This window comes from Vulpes vulpes, chromosome 4 (genome assembly GCF_048418805.1).
Source record: "Vulpes vulpes isolate BD-2025 chromosome 4, VulVul3, whole genome shotgun sequence".
Taxonomy (NCBI): domain Eukaryota; kingdom Metazoa; phylum Chordata; class Mammalia; order Carnivora; family Canidae; genus Vulpes; species Vulpes vulpes.
The window spans coordinates 125,426,144-125,441,726 of record NC_132783.1 but is presented as its reverse complement, the minus strand read 5'-3'; the positions used below and the strand labels follow the sequence as shown (position 1 = coordinate 125,441,726).

At 39.4% G+C, this 15,583-nt stretch overlaps 1 protein-coding gene across 15 annotated transcripts in view; it reads left to right on the top strand.

Annotated features, from left to right (window-relative positions):
* The window catches only part of ZNF131 (zinc finger protein 131), a 30,982-nt gene extending 16,356 nt beyond the window's left edge, over positions 1-14,626 (top strand). For 8 of the 15 annotated variants that reach the window (XM_072756974.1, XM_072756981.1, XM_072756975.1 and 5 more), the window contains 3 exons: positions 4,645-5,330; positions 11,781-11,911; positions 12,758-14,626. In XM_072756974.1, coding sequence (XP_072613075.1) covers positions 4,645-5,330; positions 11,781-11,911; positions 12,758-13,444 — 1,504 coding nt within the window. In that variant the 3' untranslated portion in view covers positions 13,445-14,626. Of the gene's footprint in view, positions 1-3,388; positions 3,499-3,613; positions 3,749-4,644; positions 5,331-11,780; positions 11,912-12,757 lie in introns of those variants that run through there. The other 7 variants (XM_072756977.1, XM_072756980.1, XM_072756976.1 and 4 more) reach the window with 3 other exon arrangements.
* The last annotated feature ends 957 nt before the right edge of the window (positions 14,627-15,583 follow it).

The window sequence follows — 15,583 nt, the reverse complement described above, 5'->3', positions numbered from 1 at the left end:
GACTACCTTTGCAGAAGTTCTAATGTGCAACAGCATCAGTCTCAAAGACTTCTAGTTCAAAAGGGCCATTAAGAGTTGTAGGGCCCCCAAAATTGAGTATGTGCCACAGCTTGATGAGCAACTTCCAGTGTAACCTTTTGGTTGGAGCCCCACTTAAAATATACTGATGTGGGTCACTTGATTGGCTCGGTGGTTGAGCATCTGCCTTCAGCTCAGGTCGTGATCCCGGGGTCCTGGGGTCAAGTCCCACATCAGGCTAGCTGGAGAGAGCCTGCTTCTCCCTCTGCCTGTGTCTCTGCCTTTCTCTTTGAGTCTCTCATGAATTAAAAAAACAAAAACAAAAAAAAGCTGATGTACAGATTAGCTGATATAAAAAAGTAGAATGGCTAAGTGAGGTACATGCTATATCCAGTACCCAAAAAAGTTCAATAGCCTGCTGATCCTCATTTTTGGTAGGGAGAGGAAAAAGGTAAAGAAACAGTTTTTCTTTTACTGCTGCTGAAGGGATTGCGTGTGTGAATCCACCTGCTTAGTCCCAAGAACCTTAACTTGATGAGCAGGCCTCTGAAGTTTGTTGAGGGTTTATTATCAACACCTACTGGTGGGGATGTCCTAACATTGCAGTCAGGGCCTTTTAGACAGACTTCTAGCATGCTGGTCAACAGAACATCAATATAGTGTAAACTTTAGTCATCACAAGACACCTGTGCTAAACCCTGATCAGCTGCTGGTGGCATCTGTCAAGGGGTTTCTTCCAGTAGTTCTTCTCTACCTATGGCTCTTTCCATTTGGGACAATCCATCCCTTGTCCTTACAGAATAGGGCAGTGTAAATGCCATACTAATTCCTGCTGTACATTCAGATGTCAAAGCAAGAACAATATGTAGACTCCGCGCCATGCACAGGGTTAAGACAGCCTCCCTTTCCTGCTGTGAACCTTGCCCGAATCCCATCAGTAGGATGTAAATGCCTCCTCTCCCCTTGGTAGGATGATGAATTGGACACCTGAATCTAACAGAGCCATGAAAGTTTGGGTCTCTCCTGTTTCTGAGTTTCCTCAGCATCCTTGGATGGGTACATGGTGTCTTCACTGTACCCTTGGGAACAGGGAGACCTTGGCTTCACCCCTAATTATCTTCCTCTAAAGATATGGGGGCAGTGGGAAGGTAGAAGAGGAAGAGAGACTGGAGGGAGAGAGTGACTCCATGCCAGTGAGCAAGGCATATTTACTTTTGGTTTCAAGCAGATGAGAGTTGCATGTGGCTTGACTAAACAAATCTCAAGTATTTTCAGCCCATAAAAGCCCCCTATCAGCCAGCAAGGTCATCATTACTGACAGTATCTATATTGGTTTTAAAGACCCCTTGATTCAACTGCCTTGTACATATTGATTTTCATTTGGGGCCATAAGATTTTTTTTTTAAAGATTTATTATTAGAAAAAAAAAGATTTATTATTAGAGAAGGCTCACAAGCAAGCAAGGAGAGAGGAAGAGAATCTCAAGCAGACTCCCCACTGAGCGCAGATCCCAACACGGGCTTAGTCTCAGTATCCTGAGACCTAAGTGGAAATCAAGAGTCAGATGCTTAACCCACTGAGCCAGCTAGGGACCCTGGGGCCATAAGATTTATATGTCTTTTGGCTGACTCAGATGACTTGCATACTCTGGTGACTTTTTAAAAAGAGTATACCTTAATCTTGGACATTTGCTGCTCTGTTTTCACAATAACAACTCTTATGTTTTCACCTGGTTTAACATCGAAGTTAGGTGGATTTTCAAGAGGCCTGACCATAACAATTTATATTGTTTCGGATTCTTTTCTCATTCCGCAGTGACTTGTCTTCATCAACAGTGTAAACTCAATTGGCAGGAAGACTTACTAGTCAGTGCCTCATCACAGGAGTTTGTCTCAGAAATCTCCCCAGGAGCATCATAGCACCCTTATGGCAGCCAGGACACATTGCAGAAAAACAAAAAACAAAACAAAAACCCTGAGACGTTTTACAGTTCTCTCCAAATGCATCTAAGGTGGACATGACACACTCACTGCGGGAGAGGCTGAGCCCTGTGATGGCCTGGTGTTGCCTATTTATTTATTTATTTATTTATTTAATTTATTATTTTTTATTTATTCATGAGAGACACCAAGAAATAGATGAAGAAGCAGGCTCCCTGCGGGGGATGCGGGACTCAACCGCAGGACCCCAGGATCATGCTCAACCACTGAGCCACCCAGGTGTCCCCAGTTGCTATTCTTGACAAGTATCATGTTGCCCCCTCATCTTTCACGTGGACTAGCCAAAGTTCTAATGACTCATTTCTGTTAGTAACAGTTGAAGATTTCTCTCCTGTCCGTGTCACCCTTGGTTTAGGTAACTTGTCTGTCATGGGCCAGAACCTTCTGTCTCCACCCCTGCCCCCACCCATGAACCTTAGTTGTTTTGAAGGGGTAGACTTAAGGCTGACCACCAGGTTGACAGGGAGGTCCTCCCGCAGCCCTGGGAGAGCTTGCAACACTAGAGAACCATTCCAGCAGCTGTCCTTGAACTTACTGCCCAGTACTCATCCTGCAACTTCCCAGTTTTTCCTCACTGGTAGGTGTTTCAGTTTTCTGAGGCTGCCTCAACAAAATACCACAGACTGGGTCCAACAGAAATTTGTTGTCTCAGGGTTCTGGAGGCTAGAAATACTAAACCACAGTGTTGTCTGGGCCATGCTCCCTCAAAAGCCTCCAGGGGAGGGGCCTGCTTTGTCTCTTCTAGCTTCTGCCAGCCCCTAGTGTTCCTTGGCTTGTGGCAGTGTGACGCCAATTTTTACCTTCATCTTCATTCACGTTACTGTGTTTTTTCTCTCCTGTGTGTGTGTGTGTGTGTGTGTGTGTGTGTCTGCCCAAATGAACCTCTTTATAAGGACAGGTTGTGTTAGAGTAGGGCCCACTCTGCTGACCTCATCTTAACTTGATTACATCTGCAAAGACTGATTTCCAAATAAGGTTACATTCACAGGTATCAGGGGTCAGAACTTCAACATATCTTTGAGGGACACAATTTAATTCGTATAGTAGGCAATTAAATGGAAGACCACGCATTGCCCAGTTAACTGTACAAATTTGGTCAAAATATCTGCTGCTAGCTCTAGTGGACTTCCTTACATCCCATTGTTTGCTGTATGAGGCCTCATCTTTTGTCTTTCAGAAAACCTTATCTTTTTGGCATCCTGCCCTTGTTGCCAAAACCTGGTAAGAACTGTAACATGAGATTTTACGCTGTTTGCAAGCCAACAAGTTATCCTGCAGTTTCATGGATTCTGATAGAAGACATGAGACTGTTAAGTCAGAAAGGTTTTACTTTTTGCATAGTAAACAGCGTGAGTTTGTATTTGTTCCAGTTTTTCCTTCTCCCCCAAAGGGGTGACAGAATGGCCCAGATGAATGCTGTGCATCTATTTGGTTTACATCACAGCTGAAGAATCTCCAGCTTAAGACGCCCACATCTTAGGTAATGGGCTACAAGCAAACCTGCCCAACCGTTACCCAGAGGGGGACATTATTATATGGATAGTAAGCAAAGCTGCCCTCTGCTCCAGAGGGAGCCACACTCTCTGTCTTTCCAGATTGCTGGCTCTACCGCATACAGCCTTGAAGAGAGTCCAGAAGAAAAGCTGTCAGTTCAGAAGATGTGCAGAAACATGAGACTCATGGATAATTGTCTCCCAATAGTTGTCTTCTCCTATTGAGTATATTGGATTGTGAGAATTCTTTTTATACTGTCTGTACAGACCTTTGGCAGATACACGTGTGCACATGTTTTGTCCTGATCTGTGGCTTGCCGTTTTGTTCTGTTGTTTTGTTTGTGGCTTGCCTTTTTGTTAACTATTTCAAAGGGCAAACATTTTTAATTTTGATGAAATCCATTTTATCAATTTTTGCTATTAAGTTTTCTGCTTTTTGTGTGCTGTTTAAGAAATCTTATCCGTAACCCAATTTTATAAAGATTTTCTCTCTTTTTTTCTCAAAGCTTAATAGTTTAGTTTTTATCGACAGTCTGTGGTCCATTTTTTTTTTTGTTTGTTTGTTTGTTTTAAAGATTTTATTTATTCATGAGAGACACAGAGAGAGAGGCAGAGACATAGGCAGAGGGAGAAGCAGGTTCTGTGTGGGAAGCCTGATTGTAGATTCAATCCCAGGATCCCGGGATCATGACCTGAGCCAAAGGCAGATGCTCAACCACTGTGCCATCCAGGTGCTCTGTGTGGTCCATTTTGAAATAATTTTCTGTGTATGATTCAAGAGTAGTAGTTGAGGTTTATTTTCTCCATATAAAGACCAGTTATTCCAGCAGTACTGTTAAGAGATTCTTTCCTTCATTAAATTATCTTGGAACCTTTTTTCAAAAGTCAGTTGAATAAGTGGGTCTAATTTTGGACTTTACTCTGTTCATTAATCTTCATGTCTCTCACCAATATGGATAATTTACTGTAGTTTTTCAGTTTAGTCTTGAAATCAGGTTATAGTATAAGACTTCCAATCTTATTTTTCGCCTTTCCATATAAATTTTACTATGAGCTTATCAGTTTCTTTCCAAAAGCCTGCTAGGATTTTCACTGACCTTATAGAGTTTTAAGTCCATCTATTATGTTTTCAGGAACAAAGAAAACTCAGCTCCACTAGAGGAAAATACCACAGGAAAAAGTGAGGCAAAAAAAAGAAAGATTGCAGAAACTTCAAATGTTATCACTGAGTCATTGCCATCTGCAGAATCAGAACCTGTTGAAATTGAGGTGGAGATTGCCGAAGGCACAATTGAAGTGGAAGATGAAGGCATCGAAACGTTGGAGGAAGTGGCTTCTGCCAAGCAGTCCATAAAGTACATTCAGAGCACAGGTTCCTCTGATGATTCCGCCCTGGCACTGTTGGCAGATATTACCAGCAAATACCGTCAAGGTGATAGAAAAGGGCAGATTAAAGAAGAAGATGGTTGTGCATCTGACCCCACAAGCAAACAGGTAGAAGGTATTGAAATTGTGGAACTTCAGCTGTCACATGTGAAGGACTTGTTCCATTGTGAGAAATGTAACCGTTCATTTAAATTGTTTTACCATTTTAAGGAACACATGAAATCACACTCCACTGAGAGTTTCAAGTGTGAAATATGCAATAAAAGGTATCTTCGGGAGAGCGCATGGAAACAGCACCTCAACTGTTACCACCTTGAAGAAGGTGGAGTCAGTAAGAAGCAAAGAACTGGGAAAAAAATTCATATATGTCAATACTGTGAGAAACAGTTTGACCACTTTGGACATTTTAAAGAGCATCTTCGGAAACATACAGGTAACTGGCAAATGCTTTATGTTAAAAGTATATTTTTCCACATTCGCTTCAAGTCTAAGTGTCTACCTTTTTTTTTTTTTTTTTTTTTAATTAGTGCCACAGAAACCATCTCTTGTATTTTCTAATATGCAGGCTGAGCTCACAATGTTCTGATGATACTAGCGTGTTGAAATATTGACACTTTAAGAGCAAAATCATTAATTTTGAAGGTAGTTGTTACTCTTACACCTTGTCAGTTTTTATATTTTTAGAAGAAATACACAAAACACAGTTTGTGATTATTTACCAAGGATTATAAATTATGAAATCCTAATTATAGGGAAACTTCGCTCTTACTATTTTTTCCTGTTTCTGATTTATAGGTTATATAGATAAGTACATTGACAGCCGACCTCTGGCATGTTTATACCTTTGCATACACTTAGTAACTGGTTTTGACCTGGTGGCCAGGTAGGCAGTGTGTGTGTTGTTTTTCCCACACCTCTCTGGGGGCACACAGTGTCAGGACTGATGAACAGCGGGGAGATGAGAAAGGTGAAGTCTTTCACTGCCATCCTCCTGGCAGCCCCTAGGCATGCAGGAGGGATCCCAGAGAGGCTCACTTTGGGCCTCTGTATCTATCCCCTATACCTGTTCTTCCCCTTGTCAGATTCCCTGTCCTTCCACTTCCCAAGCATTCTTTGCTGAGTCTTCTGTGCCATACACAGGAGCTACCACCTATGACTTGAATCTTGGGTGTGGGAAGAGCAGTGGATATGGTGTGCTAAGTGTCAGATTCTAGACACTTGTTCCCATGTTCTTGTGTGTGGTGGCTAAGGCTGTTTAGACTGTTTAATATAGTGAATACAACAAGGGTATTCCATGCTATTCAGTCTTTCTCTTTGCTGTCCTGAGTTGCTCGCCACATACTGCTTGAAACTGAGGAAATGGATAGATTGAAATAAATGGGATATCCTTCATTTTTAAATGCTTGGTATCAGTACTCAGGGACTGAATAAATGCTTGGTATCAATACTTACTGGTTACATGAAGAGCAAGAGAATCTCATAACTAAGTCTCTGTATGGATTTTAAAAGCTTTGGGGTCCAAGTTTGGGTAACTAATAGGTGTTAATGAAATCTTTAAGGGAAATATGTTCTGATTTTCAAACATAGGCATAATACCTATTGTATATTTAGAAACTGCCTATAGTAATAGTTTTGGGTCCTTAAATGGTCATCTATTTTAATGTAGATTAGTTTTCCAAAATGCTATACCAATAGCACATTAAATTAGTAAATAAATGTTCCTTGGTGTAACTAGTGTGCTTTGATAAAGGTTTACAGTATCCCAACAGATAGTCACTTTTACATTAGCATAAAAGTGGAAGCAAGTTGTCTCTTTAACCCAAAACATTACCTAGTGGCTTACCCACTGTAAAACAGGCAACACAGACTATTTTGGAAGTTTTAGAATGTGCTTTCCATATCCTATACTTTGTATTTTGGATTAAATAGAAGAAAATAGAGCTTAAAGTGTATTATGTTGTATGTCTTTATAATTATGTAATATAACTTAATTAAGTAGTTAGAAATTACAGAACTAGATGTCCATTGGAAGAACAGTTTAACACCTAAAGCAAACTGAACTTTGTTAGCATTTAACTGCAATTAACTGTACTAGTAATTAGTAATAAGATAGTTGCAGATGTGACCAGTGACTTGGTGAATCAAGGGAGCATAAGTAAACGGTTTTAAATTGTGCTTATGTTGGGCACCCTGGATGGCTCAGCGGTTTAGTGCCGCCGTCAGCCCAGGGCCTGATGATCCTGAGGACTCGGAATCGAGTCCCACATCTCCATGCAGGGAGCCTGCTTCTCCCTCTGCCTTGTGTCTCTGCCTCTCTCTCTGCCTCTCTGTGTGTCTCTCATGAATAAATAAATAAAATCTTTAAAAAAAAATTGTGCTTATGTTAATAAAGGATGGATCATTTTTTGCTTCTAAGAAACTCAGTGTAAATGAGGAAACAATCCCATTCCTGTTTCCTATCATAAAATATACATAAATCTCCTTCAGTTTCATATTTTGCATACTTTTACTAGTTTATTTTTTATTTTTTTTTTAATTTTATTTATTCATGAGAGACAGAGAGAGGGAGGCAGAGACACAGGCAGAGGGAGAAGCAGGTTCTCTGCAGGGAGCCCGATGTGGGACTCAATCCCAGGACCCCAGGATCACGCCCTGGGCTGAAGGCAGGCGCTAAACCTCTGTGCCACCCAGGCGTCCCAATACTTTTACTAGTTTAGTGGTTTGGTTTCTTTAGTGTTCTTAAAGCCTGCACTATAATCTGTGGCTTGATTTGCAAAATTTTGGCTGTGTCTTGTCCTGTGAATTAGTTTGTTTCCATTTGGAAAATAGTAACGGTAATGCCAACCTGCTAGGTCTTAGAGGTAAGGAAATGTTAGAGTCCCTGCCCTCAAGGAGTTCACAGTTAATGTTGGGGGAGACAAGTAGGCACAGTCACATGGGATGGGCCAAGGGTTGATAGAGGTCAGCACACAGTCTCATGTGAATGCCTGCCTGGGCTGTTTATTTATGATGGAAAAGACAGGGATGGTTTCTTGGAGCATTCCCCTTATAATGACTCTCAAAGGAAGAGGGGTTAGCCAGGAGATAGGCATTCCAGGCAAAAGAAATGAAGTGTACACAGGCATAAAGAAAGAGAGGGAGCAACTTGTTTGGAGCACTGCTGCCTGGGGGATTGGGTCCAAGTAGAGGAATGACAAGATGGAGCTGGAAGAGTTAGTAAGGGCTGACTGCGTGGCACATCCTAGGCATCATGAACAAGGGCAAGGGAGAGAAAGTGATGGAAGATGAAGCCAAGACCACACTGTTAATTTTTGTAAGTGCTGCAAATGAATTTGGATTTTATCTTGAAAGACCATTCATTTAAAGAAGTTTAAAGGGGTATCTGAGTGGCTCAGTCGGTTATGCATCAGCCTTCTGCTCAGGTCATGATCCCAGAGCCCTGGGATGGAGCCTTGGATTAGACTTCCTGCTCAGCAGGGAGTCCGCTTCTCCCTCTCTGCTCCTCTTGCTCACTTTCCCAAATAAATAAGTAAAATCTTTAAAAAGAAAAGTTTTTTTTAAACTAGGATCAGATGTATATTTTAGAGTGATGATTGGCAGGAGATAGATTGGAGTGAGGTAAAACCTCCAAGATCTTAGGAAGCTGTTGGAGCAGTCTAAGCAAGAGTGAAGAGTTGAGTAAATGTAGTGATAATGGAAAAAAAATTAGAGATGTGAATCATATTAAGTAGGCAAAATCAACAGGATTTGGTGACCAGTGAAATATGGGAGTAAATCCTAGCTTTCTGGTTTGGTTTTATTAACTTAGAAAAAAATAAAAGGGTGAGCACTTTAGAGGAGGGAGGAGATACCAGACATTGACAGATTCACCTGTGGGACACCTAGAATGAGAGAGAACCTAAAAGTGACCTTTAACCATGTCTTCAAATAATTGTTACCTCATTTCCTAGAGAGGCAGTGGGGAATTATAGAAAGAATGTGGGTCTGGAAATCAGAATTAGATTCCACCTCCAGTTCTGACATTTGCCAGTATGATGAACTTGACTAGTCACTTTATCTTTGGACCTCTTCCTTGTCTGTGTAAAAAAGGGTAATGATAACCTCCATTACAGGGTTATGACAAATAAGAGAAAACAGTAAAAGCACTTTGAAGATTGTGCTGTCCACACATCTAAAGTAGAATTAATCTGTTGCTATTTCTATATTTCATTGGTCTCAATTAACTAAGCTAATTGTTAACTTTTTTATTTTTTATTTTTAAGCTAATTTTTTTAAATAGCAAAAGTTCAAATGACATAAAGGCTGAAATGACATACAATGAAAAATGAAATGCTTTCCTACTTCAGTAGATCTCTCCAGAAGCAACTACTGTCATTATTTTCTTATTTATCCTTTCCTAGCGTTTGTATTTTCTAGTAACCATAGATGGACACAGAGTTTTGGGAGGGTGGGGGGAACAATAGAGACATGCAATACAGTGTCATGCCTTTTCTATTGAACTCTTTAAATATGTGAAAATTGAGGAATTTACATGTCTTTTTTTCCCCACTGTGGCTGCATGGTGTTTGGGTGTATAGGTATGCCATAATTTACGTGTATTGATACACATATAGGTTGTTGCTGGTCTTGTGCTATTACAGACTATGCTGTAATAATAATATACTGGTGCATATGGCTTTGTGTACATGTTCAAGAGCAGAATTGCCAAGTCATAGAATATGTACATTTTAAATCTTGGCATATGTCATGAAATTACTATTTAAAGAAACTATAACAATTTATATTTGTAAATTTTATTTATAGTGAAAAATTATGCACTACTAAAACCACAAAACTTAACCTTTTTATTTATCTCTTAATATTTGAGGAGTCGAAAACAAGTTTCTGTACCAACACTAATTCTAGGTCATAAGGTTTCTAATTTTTTCATCTCATGAACATTGTACAAAAAAATAAGCTTTTTTTTTTTTTTTTTTGGTCAGAGTAAAAACAACTAGTTACTTAACTAGTATGGGGGTCACAACTGGGACCTCAACACTAGAACCTGTTCTCTGTAGGCATCGTGCTATCCCTTGAATCCTCCCCCTCCTTCCCTTACTCTGACTATTGGACTCTTCCTCAGTTAGCCTGCCAGTCCTTCATATCCCTCTCCACCTAGCTTATTGCCCCATTTCTGATTTCTCTATCTTATCTTGTCCTCCTTGTGTACAACTTGAATCACTATTTCTTGGGGTGCCTGAGTGGCTCAGCGGTTGAGCGTCTGCCTTCAGCTCAGGACCTGATCCCAGGATCCGGGATCGAATCCCACATCAGGCTCCTTGCATGGAGTCTGCTTCTCCCTCTGCCACTGTCTCTCATGAATAAATAAAATCTTAAAAAAAAAAAAAAAAAGAATCACTTTTTCTTACACTCCAAGCATATTCCCTTGGCTTTTGAAGCCACTTGCTCTAAAAAAAATTTTTTTTTTAGTCCTGGAATTATTGGTCATTTACCCCTACTCTCTTGCAAAGGACTGTTGGAAACAATTCCTATCAGACCTTAAATGAGGCTTTTTAGTATCTGATTTATATCTTGTGAAATTATTCTGTACCTTCAATCTAGTACTCAAGACCCTGCCCACACCCTACCCCAGCAGATGATGTATTTGTCATGTCAAAACCCTCCATCCTCTTTACATCCAAGACTTTGGAGAAGAATTTCTGTACTGTTTTCATTAAGTTGTCTCTCATCTCACCATAGTCTAGCTTCTAACCCCACCATGTCACTCACACTGTTCTCACTAGAGTTAGTAGAATCCCCTGTTGTCCTACCTGACATCTCTGTTCAGCTGACATTGTTTACTGCCCTCATCTTCCTGAAATTTCTTAATTTCCCTCGGTGCTCTTTGTTCTGCTTCTGGCTGTTCTGATTCTGTTGTCTTTGCTGCCTCATTACCTGTTTCATTGAGTTCCGTCCTTGATTTTGTTATCACATAACATACCTAGAGTTTTAACCACATCAGAGGTTTTTATTACCACTCAAAGTAACTCCTAATCTGTATATCAGTCCACCCTCTATTTGGCTTCAGATTAATCTACAGCTGTTTACCAGACTTTTCCACCTTGAGTACCTTCAAATCAACAGATACAAAACTAAATTTATAATCTTTCCCAACATACTGTACTCCAAACATACTTGGATTTCTGTGTTCTTTATTCCAGTTGGTATTCTAAGCCAGGAATCTGGGGGTCATTACTGATACCTTCCCTCCTTACTCCTCACCCACCATGTTGTTTTATATTCTATGCCTCTGCCTTGAATAAACTTCCTCTTTCTTTCTCTTACTCTATTCTAGGCAGGATACTCTCCTCCTTTCGTGCTGCTGCAGTACATTTTCCAGTGCCCTTTTTTCTGAAACAAGCCTTCTACAATACATTGCAGGTGTTCATTTCTGTGTATTTCACCTTCATAAAATACTCTGGCTTGTGATATGGAGTTTTTAACAAGAAGGGCCATTTATTTATCTTTCGTCACCTAGCACATTGGTCTGACACATAGTAAATGCTAAAAAAATGATGGTGGAGTGGATGGTGAGGCATTTCCCAAAAAGAGAAATTGATCTTGATTTTTTTTCCTAAGGGAAAATAGTTTTTTAAGAAATGAGAAAACATGAAACAACTCTGATCCAAATTTTATTTCTTCCTCAGAGTACAAATAACAATTACAATAATCAAAACTTACTATGTCCACCTCTAGAAGAGCCTTTTGGATGTGGTGAAAACATCTTAATTATAAATTCAGATCTTCTTTCAAGAAGGTGCTATTAGAATTTACCAAAAAGAAAAAACTTTGCTTTTTCTGTTTTTCTTCATTTGTCAATATAATTTTTTTTCTGTTGTAATAGGTGAAAAACCTTTTGAATGTCCAAATTGTCATGAACGATTTGCTAGAAATAGCACCCTCAAATGTCACCTGACTGCGTGCCAAACTGGAGTAGGGGCAAAAAAGGGAAGAAAGAAGCTTTATGAATGTCAGGTATGTGTGGATGTATTCTGTCCTTCGCAAAGGAGGAGTCTGTGTTTAAAATTAAAAGTGAAGGGTGGGCAGCCCCCGTGGTGCAGCGATTTAGCGCCGCCTGCAGCCCAGGGCCTGATCCTGGAGACCTGGGATCGAGTCCCACATCAGGCTCCTGCATGGAGCCTGCTTCTCCCTCCTCTTGTGTCTCTGCCTCTCTCTCTATGTCTATCATAAATAAATAAATCTTTAAAAAAAATAAAAATAAAAAAAATGAAAGTGAAGGGTAGCAGAGTCTAGAGTAAAAAGTATAGAGCTGACAGTTTGGAAAGAATGAGAGTAAAGAACTTCACTCTCCTCTTGATTTTAGAAGGAAGATTAGAATAGGGTGTTTTTTCTATCCAACCCCAGATTACACCAATGGCAATAAAATTACGTCCTCAATAATAGGTAGTCTGAAACCATGGTTATTCTTAACCATCAGGCGATCATTAGAATTCTAGAGTGAGGCAGTGGGGCACTGACTAGCTGTGATCAGCTCTTTCATGATTCATGTGTATTTAGCCCACATAATGTAAGTGTTCTAAATGTTAAGGGTACTATGGGAGAAATTTTAATATTGGTACTTTAATTCTTTGAATTTATATGGCATTTAAGCAATGAAGGCAGTATTAAAACGTTTCTCAAAATGTATTTAAGTTATTAGCTACATCAGCTAAAAGGCAAATAAGAGAATTATGAAATCTTAGACAACATTATAACATTTTTCAGAAAAATTCAAATTTTTCCTTACAGAGAATAAATGCACTCATATTTTCTTCAGTTTGAATATTAGTATTGTTAAAACTATATGTTTGGTTATTTCAGGTCTGTAACAGTGTGTTTAACAGCTGGGACCAGTTCAAAGATCATTTGGTAATACATACTGGAGATAAGCCCAACCATTGTACTTTATGTGACTTGTGGTTTATGCAAGGAAATGAATTAAGGAGGCATCTCAGTGATACTCATAATATTTCAGAGCGTCTAATAACTGAAGAAGTTCTTTCAGTAGAAACACGTGTGCAAACTGAACCTGTGACGTCAATGACAATTATAGAACAAGTTGGGAAGGTGCATGTGTTACCATTGCTCCAGGTTCAGGTGGATTCGGCACAAGTGACTGTGGAACAGGTCCATCCGGATCTGCTCCAGGACAGCCAAGTTCATGATTCACATCTGAGTGAGCTTCCAGAGCAGGTCCAGGTGAGTTACCTAGAAGTGGGTCGAATTCAGACTGAAGAGGGTACTGAAGTACATGTGGAGGAGCTGCATGTCGAACGGGTAAATCAGATGCCAGTGGAAGTACAGACTGAACTGCTAGAAGCCGACTTGGAACAAGTAACCCCTGAAATCATGAACCAGGAGGAGAGAGAGCCCACCCACGGAGATGCCGCCGGAGCTGCCGGGGACGATCACGAAGATGCTGAGGGTTTAGAGACCAAATCAACAGTGGATTCCCAAGCCGAAAGGGCAGGGAATGAAAACAGAACACCTATGCCTGTTTTAGAATGAAATAACAAATGAATATATTTTTAAATTTATGTGTTCAGTTTTTGAACTGATGATGGGCAGTGTGACTGTCCTTAAGCTAACAGACAAGTGGACCAAAGTTAAAGTCTTTTCCTGTTGTGCTGAACTGTTTCTATTGAAACAAACTGATTCCCTCCCTTAATGCCACAGAGGAGGGATCTTTCCCATACGTGAATGGGAAGCTTTGAGAAGTATTATTTCTGCAAACTTAAATGGATTATATTCTTATTATATAGTTGGGTACGAATGTATCTATTTTCATTGTGATAAGGGTTCTCCCTTCTCTTTCCCAGGTCACGTCCTTTCTCAGATTTTTTCCATGTTGTAAAATCAAACGTAAAACCATTAGAATACAAGTTTATGTATTCTAATGCATGTTAGAAAATTGAATATATAGGAACACAAGGCTGCATGAAGAAAAGTACATTGTTACTGTGCAGTTAAATTTTGGCTTCCGGCTTTCTTTAGTTTGAACAACCTTGTCTATACTGATAGTCACAGATGTCATCTCTGACAGAAACAGTGGTGGTGGCAAAATTTCTAGAAGGAAAAACAAAATAAAACAAAAAAACCACACCCATGTGCCTTTTCAAAACCAACTAAACTTCTATAAAGCGTCTCTGGTTCTTTCAAAATTTGTGTTGTAAGGAGCAATGTAGGTGATGCTGTAGTACTTTTATGTTTTTGCTTATAATGGCAACTACCAATTCTTTTTCTTGGTAACTTAGGTTGAGAAATTTCATTTAATGGCAACTGAAGGGCCATCTCCAATTGGGAAAATTCATTTATATCTGTGGTAAACTTTTTTTGATGAAAAGTTGCACTAGTATTTTACCACCAGATGAAAAAAAAGATGAGCATCATTTAAAAATTAATGTATTAAAATAAAGTACAGAGAAAAACATGTATATAATATATCAGGCTTTGTTTTGAATGAATCTTTTTCCCCGATCCTTAATGTAAAGATCTTGTGCTATAACTTTTAAAGCCATACAAATAAGAGTGCTAAACTGTGGACTTATAAGTAGGTGTGTAAATATTTTTAATCAGTATTACTTGGAAAATAAAATATAACAACCACATAAAGTAAACCAATATGCTATTTTCTTTACCTGTTAAATATTGGGAGATATTTACATTTTTAAAGTAAAGTTTAAAATGATGTGTTCATGACTCTTTTTTTCTTTTTGATTACTAGTGTAGAAGTTGGTCTGTGGTCAGAGATATTTTCTCATTCATGACTGATTCATGAATTAAGATCTACAATTCTTAGTATATACCTCTAATCCCCAAAAAACAGTTCAAAGAATGGAAGGAGGAATAGGTTGGCATTTGCAGTTCAGTTCCATGGTAGGGAACAACAGCCAATGCAATTTTTTAAATAGAACTTTTTTTTTTTTTTTAAGATTTTATTTATTCATGAGAGACACACACACACAGAGAGAGAGAGACAGAGACATAGGCAGAGGGAGAAGCAGGCTCCATGCAGGGAGCCCAACTTGGGACTTGATTCCGGGTCTCCAGGATCACACACCCTGGGCCAAAGGTGGTGCTAAACCAATGAGCCACCCGGGCTGCCCAGAGCTTATTATTTTTAAATAGACCTTCTCCACTTACTACTAGTATGTTAAATTTTATTTATTTTTAAAGGTTTTATTTATTTATTTATGAGAGGCAGAGACATGGGCATAGAGAGAAGCAGGCTCCTCACAGGGAGCCAGATGCGGGACTTGATCCCGGATCTCCAGGATCACGCCCTGGGCTGAAGGCAGGTACCAAACCGCTGAGCCACCCAGGCATCCCTAGTTTGTTAAATTTAGAAGATCAATTCAGCTTATCCTCATTTGGTAATCCTAATATTAAATGGTATCACATGTATGAACTATTCCAAAGGCAGTGACTTCCCACAACTGGTGAGGTCATGGATTCAGATATAACAGGAATAGGAAGTTGTGTTTTTAAGATAAAATTTTATTAACATTTCTAAGTCTGTTCTGTTTGGTAGTTGGGTACTTACTACAGAGCTTACATATATATTTTTTTCTTTCTTTGAAGTTAGAAAATACTGATGATATAGTTAAATTATATTATGTGGGATTTTCAGCTTGCCATAAGATGTCC